The sequence below is a fragment of the Panicum virgatum genome, chromosome 8K (genome assembly GCF_016808335.1).
Source record: "Panicum virgatum strain AP13 chromosome 8K, P.virgatum_v5, whole genome shotgun sequence".
Taxonomy (NCBI): domain Eukaryota; kingdom Viridiplantae; phylum Streptophyta; class Magnoliopsida; order Poales; family Poaceae; genus Panicum; species Panicum virgatum.
In genome coordinates, this window is record NC_053143.1 from 15,299,442 (window position 1) to 15,307,696 (window position 8,255).

Consider the following 8,255-nt stretch of genomic DNA (forward strand, 5'->3'; position numbering starts at 1 on the left):
CCCATTCTGGATATATTCTGTCAGCAAGATAGTAACCCATGTCATACTGTGTTCCATTTACATTGTCATTGTCAGGCTGCCCAAATAAAATTTCCACTTCATTTTCATTGTAAATAGGTGCACCAACCAAATGAAAGTTGTGTGGCTGATTTCTGAAGTAGCCCATAAAACCACCAGATGGACGAGGATCTTTGTCCCTGCAGGAAATCAAAAGCAAACATACAACTTTTTGGTTTCACAAAAAAATTCATGCAAACATACAACTCAAAAATTCGATGAGGCACATATACCATATTTCAGAAAAAAACATAGTTACAGGTGGCCATGTCATACAGAACTGAACAAAAGCTGAACCAAGCCACAAAGCAAGCAAGCAGAACATTTCAAAATCAGGGTCAGGATCAATTCACCGAGAACCAAACTAGCCATTATGGAATGATACTTTTTTTTTGATGATTTATGGAATGATACTTGGAGTACCTTGTCTAAACAGAAATAAAATTGAATTACAGTAATTTGGTTTAAAAAAAAAGGCACTGCATATTCTGTTCCCAGCAGCCACAACACGCACTGACTGAAAAATGACAGGATAGTAAGCTGAAACATAACTATCTTGTCTGCGAGAAACAGAATCTTAGTTTTTGAGTCCTGTTCACGGAGAATTCAATGGGCAGAACCTGTCATGTGGGGGCGCACGTACAGGCGCCGCCGTGACTTACGTCGCGCCGCAGAACACGCTGCGCACGCGCAGGAGGAGGCCACCGTGAGTGGCTAAGATAGGAAAGAGAGATTAGTTTCTATTTTCAGTCCTTAAGTTTAGGAGTGGTTGGTTATGATTCGGAACTATATATTCTTGTAATCGGACGTTGAGAATCAGGAAGATCATTATCCCTAATTCCCCATCTCTCTCTTCCAAACAAGCCGACGGCTGAGGGGCAAAACCTCGCCGGCGACGACGGACCGCGGCTACGAACTCCGTAGCCAAGGGCCAGCTACCCTAGGTCTCGACGCCCTTGACAACCTGGTATCAGCTTCCAGGCGTTCCTCGTCTTCCTCTGCTCCGTTGCCGCAACAGCCCTCCACCTCCATGCCACCACCCAGCCCACCGCGTTCGCCGCCATCGGCTTCTGCCTCGGTCACGTCGGCCATGGCTGAACCGACCATCGCCGATCTCGCCAAGATAATCGAGACCTTGACCACGACCGTGACGTCCCTGCAAACGTCCGTGGCCGAGCTCCATAAGGACAAGTCCTCCTCGTCATCGGGCGCCGCCGGGTTTCCGGAGGGACAACGCCTCCAGGATCGTCCCCCACGGTTCCAAAAGATGGATTTTCCCCAGTACGACGGGAAATTCGATCCCCTGATCTTCATCAATCGTTGCGAGTCATATTTTCATCAGCAACGGATCATGGAGGAGGAGAAGGTCTGGATGGCCTCCTACAACTTGGAGGAGGGTGCGCAGATGTGGTACATCCAAGTCCAGCAGGACGAGGGCACCCCGTCTTGGCGTCGCTTCAAGGAGATGCTGAACTTGCGCTATGGGCTGCCGCTTCGTTCTGCCCCGCTGGCCGAATTAGCCGACTGCCGGCAGACGAGCACGGTTGCCGAGTATCAAGATCGGTTCCAGGCGTTCCTTCCTCGTGCGGGTCCACTCGATGAGTCACAGCGGGTACAACTGTTCACCGGTGGTCTCCAGCCGCCGCTCAGCCTCGACGTCCGCATCCAGAATCCCCAAACCCTGGCCGCCGCCATGAGTTTGGCGCGCCAGTTCGAGATGTGGGAACAGTTCATGGCCACGACCACTAGGGCTCCGTCCTGGCCCCTGCCGCCGGCCCCGGGATCCCGTCTACCGCTACCCGCGCCACTAGCTGCCAAAGTGCCCGCCCCCGCGACAGTCACCATCGAGGGCCGGCCGATCAAGCGCCTCACCCAGGCGGAACAAGAGGACCGCCGCCGCCTCGGGCTCTGTTACAATTGCGATGAGAAATTCACCCGGGGCCACAACCGTGTTTGCAAGAGGCTGTTCCTCCTTGATGGCATTGAGGATGACGATGACGGGGCGACCGAGGAGGCCGCTGTGGATGCGGCAACGGAGGAGGCGCCCGTGTTCTCCCTCCAGTCCCTAGCCGGTGTCGCCTTCTCCGACACGATGCAACTGGAGGTCCAGCTTGGCTCCGCGTCCCTCGTCGCCCTGCTGGATTCCGGCAGCACCCACAACTTCATCTCGGAGGCCGCGGCACTTCGGACGGGACTGCATCTACAACACCGCCCCCGCCTCCCAGCCATGGTTGCCAACGGCGAATGCGTCGTATGCGTTGGCGTCATCCGCGGCGCCCCGCTGACCATCCACGGTGCCCTGTTCCCCGCCGATCTCTATGTCATGCCCTTGGCGGGGTACGACGTCATCCTTGGCACCAGGTGGCTCGCCGCGTTGGGGCCGATCGTGTGGGATTTCAGCACCCGCGCGATTTCCTTCACACATCAGGGCCGCACTTTCTGCTGGCAAGGGTGGGAGGGCCCCCGCATGCCGGCCGTGGTCACTCTTGTCGGACTTCGACGACATCTTCAGTGAGCCGCACGGCCTACCTCCACCGCACAACCGCGACCACTGCATCACCCTGGTGCCAGGGGCGCTACCGGTGGCCGTCAGACCGTACCGCTACCCCTCCTTGCACAAGGACGAACTGGAGCGTCAGTGTGCGACCATGCTGGAACAGGGGATTATTCGACGCAGCAGCTCAGCGTTCTCATCCCCGGTCCTTCTGGTCAAGAAGGCGGATAGCTCTTGGTGGTTCTGCGTCGACTACCGCGTGCTGAACGCCATCACCGTCAAGGATGCCTTTCCCACCCCGATCGTCGACGAGCTCCTGGATGAACTCCACGGCGCCCGCTTCTTCACCAAGCTAGACCTCAGATCTGGCTACCACTAGGTCCGTATGAAGCCAGAGGACATCCACAAGATGGTGTTCTGGACCTACGACGCCTTCTTCGAGTTCTTGGTCATGCCGTTCGGGCTCTGCAACGCCCCAGCCACGTTCTAGGCTCTCATGAATGACGTGTTGCACGCCTACCTCCGCCGGTTCGTGCTTGTCTTCTTTGATGACATCTTGATATACAGCTCATCCTGGGCAGACCACCTGCGCCATTTCCGCGTCGTCCTCGCGCTGCTCCGGCAGCATCACCTCTTCGTCAAGCGCTCCAAGTGCTTCTTCAGCGTGGACGCTATTGCCTACCTGGGGCACACCATCTCCGCGGCGGGCGTGGCCATGGATCCGGCCAAAGTATAGGCCATCCATGACTGGCCACAACCGCGATCGGCGCGGGCGGTGCGCAGCTTCCTCGGCCTGGCGGGGTACTACCGGAAGTTTGTCCACAACTACAGCACCATCGCGGCTCCCCTCACGGCTCTCCTGAAGAAGGAGGGGTTCATGTGGAACGACGACGCAGAAGCTGCATTTAGCGCTCTCAAAGGGGCGGTGACATCGGCCCCGGTACTGGCACTGCCGGACTTCACCAAGCCATTCGTTGTTGAGTGCGACGCATCGATGTATGGCTTCGGCGTGGTGATGGTCCAAGACGGCCACCCCATCGCGTTCTTCAGCCATCCGGTGGCGCCGTGCCATCGCTCGCTCACCGCATATGAGCAGGAGCTCATTGGCCTCGTCTAGGCTGTATGTCATTGGCGGCCGTACCTGTGGGGGCGGCGTTTCACCGTCAAGATGGACCACTATAGCCTCAAGTACCTGCTCGACCAGCGCCTTGCGATGATCCCACAACACCATTGGGTCAGCAAGCTATTGGGCTTCGACTTCACCGTCGAATACAAGTCGGGGTTCACGAACAAGGTGGCTGACGCTCTCTCTCGCCGGGACACTAAAGCTGGTGCCTTGCTGGCTATCTTGGCACCCCGTTTCGACTTCATTGGCCGCCTTCGTCACGCTCAGGTCACAGACCCGGCGCTGGTGGCCATCCATGACGAGGTCCGCGCGGGCACACGCGCCGCGCCCTGGACGGTGATCGACAACATGGTCGCCTACGAGGGGCACCTCTACATACCGTCCACCTCGCCGTTGCTGCAGGTGATCATGGCTGCCGTCCATGAGGATGGGCACAAGGGCGTCCACCGCACGCTTCACCGCCTCCGCCGCGACTTTCATTTCCCCAACATGCGTCGTTTGGTGCAGGATTTTGTGCGGGCGTGTCCTACATGCCAGCGTTACAACTCGTAGCATCTTCATCCAGTAGGATTGCTTCTACCGCTGCTTGTCCCATCGGCGGTCTGGGCCGACATCGGCCTCGACTTTGTGGAGGCACTGCCGCGTGTGAACGGGAAGACAGTGATCCTTTCCATCGTCGACCGTTTCAGCAAGTACTGCCACTTCATCCCCCTCGCGCACCCGTACACGGCGGAGTCTGTGGCACAGGCCTTCTTCGCCGACATTGTTCGCCTCCACGGCGTTCTGCAGTCCATCATCTTCGACCGCGACCCGGTGTTCACCTCGATGTTCTAGCACGAACTCATGCGGCTTATGGGCACCAAGATGCACATGTCTTCGGCGTTCCACCCACAGTTGGACGGTCAGACGGAGGCTGCCAACCGTGTCATTGTGATGTACCTGCGTTGCTTCACCGGCGATCGTCCCCTGCCAGTGGCTGCGCTGGTTGCCGTGGGCCGAGTATACCTACAACACGGCGTACCAGACTTCACTCCGTGACATGCCGTTCCGCGTGGTGTACAGTTGAGATCCTCCGTCCATCCGCTCTTATGAGCCAGGTGAGACCCGGGTGCAGGCGGTTGCTCAAGACATGGAAGCTCGTGCGGCCTTTCTGGAGGACGTGCGCTACCGCCTGGAGCAAGCTCAGGCGTCCCAGAAGCTCCACCACGACCGGCAGCATCGTCACATCTCCTACCAGGTGAGCGATTGGGCGCTTCTTCGCCTCCGCCAATGCGCTGCGTCCTCACTGCCCAGGATGACTATGGGGAAGCTGAAGCCTCGCTACGTGGGTCCCTACCGCATCATCGATCTCATCAACGACGTTGCTGTTCGCCTGGAATTACCCCCGGGTGCCAAACTCCATGATGTGTTCCATGTTGGCATGCTCAAGAAGTTCGTTGGCGCCCCTCCAGCTTCACCGCCAGCCCTGCCGGTCATCCACAACGGGGCGGTGGTTCTAGAACCGCTGCGCGTTGAGCAAGCTCGCTTGGCACGTGGGATTCGTCAGGTGCTCGTCCACTGGCGCGGTGAACCAGCGGAGTCAGCTTCCTAGGAGGATCTTGAAGAGTTCCGCGTCAAGTACCCTGACTTTCAGCTCGAGGACGAGCTGGATCTCGAGGGGGGAGAGATGTCATGTGGGGGCGCACGTACAGGTGCCGCCGTGACTTACATCGCGCCGCAGAACACGCTAAGATAGGAAAGAGAGATTAGTTTCTATTTTCAGTCCTTAAGTTTAGGAGTGGTTGGTTATGATTCAGAACTATATATTCTTGTAATTGGACGTTGAGAATCAGGAAGATCATTATCCCTAATTCCCCATCTTTCTCTTCCAAACAAGCCGACGGCTGAGGGGCAAAACCTCGCCGGCGACGATGGACCGCGGCTACGAACTCTGTAGCCAAGGGCCAGCTACCCTAGGTCTCGATGCCCTTGACAGAACCTAACTAAGAATTGCAGGTCTCTATTTGTACATTCCACATGCAGTTCAAAGATATGCTTAGTACAGGGAATTCTAAGGATAAACTACATCTGAAGTGGTGGCATGACCCAAGTCCCGTTATGAAGATTGAGACTAAGGTTCAATCAACATCTGAAGTGCTGGCACTTTTTTTAAAGAGTGCACAATGCACAATTGAACATTAAGTGCCTGATTGAACATGATTTCATAAGAAAATCATCTACCGTCAATAGCAGAGTTTCAGAGTACAGCACAATGCACATTTACAAAGCTATCAGCATTCATCAGCATAGTAAAAGATAGCAACTGAATCGGAGTTTTGACTACGTAGCACACAGTACTAGCATCAAACCATGATCCAACACTGTGATCTATGAGTTTTGAGTGCTTACCATGATCCTGGAGAAGAGGGATCACCGCCGTCCGCATCAAACCAAGCTGGAGACGGTGAAGGAGGGAACAGAAATCCTCCAGAGGGAACAGAAATCCATCAATGGAGGATGGCGCCGTTACCGCGTCCTCGCCAACACCATTGGTGGTTGGGCGGGTCGCTGCCACTGCTGAGCCGAGGGAGCGGGCCATCGACGCCGAGAAGCCACCATGACCGAGGGAGCGGGTCGTCGGCGCCAAAAAGCCACCACGACTGAGAGAGGGAGCCGTCACCGTAGAGAAGCCACCACGACCTAGGGTATGGGCTGGGGCCGCCGCCGCCGCCGCATCCAACGCAGACGGCCCGGATCCCTTCTTCTTCCTTGCTGCGGCCGGCGTGGACATCTCGGGCACACCAAATCGGAGAGGAGAGTGCGAGGTGCAGATGGATCAGGTGGATTGGGGAAAGTGAGGGCCAGGAGATATGGCGGGTGGAGATGGATTTGGCGCGGAAAAATCCCACGCGCCCATATCTGATCCCTGCACGCTCTTAGCTGCTGCCTGTGCGGGATCCGAGCGCGCCATCGGCTCAAGGAGATGAGGCCGTACAATGGCGCTGCTCTCGTCTTCTTCGCCTTGGAGCACGGGACAGTGGCGTCGCCTCGCAAGGCGACCGGGAACCCATCTCTCGGCTGGGCTGGGGATTTTTCTGAAAAAGTCCATCGCCAAGACGGGATAAAGACGCCCGTTGTACATGCCCTAAGAGGCTAGGCCGTGCGGAGTGATGAGGGTTGATCATTTCCCTCAGCCGGCGTACTAGCCCCGAGGCATAGGCACACAACTAGCACACGAGCCGAGCACCTACAGGCTGCAGGCCGCAGTCCTTCACCATGCAGCAAGCTAGCATGGTATTCAGTAATTCATATTGCAATTTGGTAGTCACATATCGGTAGCAAATTTGCTGAAGCTTGTGTCCTTGTAGGATTTTATCAAATTTTTAACTTGATGTTTGGTTGTAACTTATATTATAAGCACATTTGGAAGATAAAACAAATGGGAATATATCAAGTGCAAACCGACCTCTTTGTGCAAACTGTGCAAACTTCAATCTGAGCCACCAGATCAACATCCAAGGGGCATGAATGATTGGGTAATTTTACAATTAACCATCTATAACCACACTTTGGCGAATGGATACTAGTCAGCAGAATTAAATGGGTACTAGTCACCAACTTAAAACAAGTAGGTTGTGAATCCTACACAATATAATTATGGAGCTAACTTGAGTATTTTGATGTCATAGTTGTTTCTTATATGAACAAAACTTCTCCATTGATTTTTCAAAATCCAAGCAATGTAATGTAAAAAAGAGAATTAAAGTAGCTAGTTACCGATCTTAGTATTCTGAGGTATTCAAAGGACATAATAACCCTTACACTGAAGGGTCGAGGTCGCGGCCAACAAAGAGGATTGCTCGCGACACCTCCTCAATGACAAAGAACACGAACGGGTGGTCAGAGACGAAGTCCACCATCTCTGGCTGATCCGCCATTACCGCACTAGCCCCGCAGAGCATATAGCTACCGGTGGCGACCACCGCCATGGCACCTTCCTCATTCACCTCGAGCACCGCATTGTGGCGCACGTTCCCCACGTGTAGTGGCGTGCCGGCTTCGTCGCCATCGCACATGGCCATGCCAGACAGGTCAGCTTCGCCGGCAACAAAAGCCGAATTGATCCCCATGTCGTCTCTCAGGGCCTGGATTACGCTGCCGGAGGCGGAGAGCTTGAACTTGGGCAGCCGGAAGTCACCCACCGGGACCCGATTGGCCGGCAAGCGGTAGTGTCAGAACCCGGGGCCGGACGCGATCTTGTCAACCATGCCAGCGAGGCCGTCGCGTTCGTCCGGCAGGAAGATGCACATGGAGTACCTCGGGAGCTCATCGGCAGCCTTGTTTTGGGATGGTCTCTTACGCCGTGGCAGCGGCGGCGGCGGCTTGTTGCCATCCTTGTTTTGGGATGCTCTCTTACGCCGTGGTGGCGGCAGCGGTGGTGGTGCTGACGGCGATCTGTACGGGAGCTTGAGCACCTTGTACCCGATGCGGACGACGATGAGCTGGTTCCGCGACGAGCGCATGAAGGGCACGTCGGCGGTGCTGCCGTCGAGGTGGTAGAACTTGTCCACCCTGGTGCGGGTCTTGGTGAACGGCGCC

At 55.9% G+C, this 8,255-nt stretch overlaps 1 protein-coding gene across 1 annotated transcript; it reads right to left on the bottom strand.

Annotated features, from left to right (window-relative positions):
- Positions 1–7,474: 7,474 nt before the first annotated feature.
- Positions 7,475–7,786, bottom strand: LOC120645492 (serpin-Z2A-like). The gene has a single exon (XM_039922276.1). It carries the CDS (start codon positions 7,784–7,786, stop codon positions 7,475–7,477), a length of 312 nt encoding a protein of 103 aa, XP_039778210.1.
- Positions 7,787–8,255: the final 469 nt, after the last annotated feature.

Bases quoted from the DNA above. Each gene is read 5' to 3' on its own strand.
- LOC120645492 (XM_039922276.1), bottom strand. From the start codon at position 7,786: ATGGGGATCAATTCGGCTTTTGTTGCCGGCGAAGCTGACCTGTCTGGC.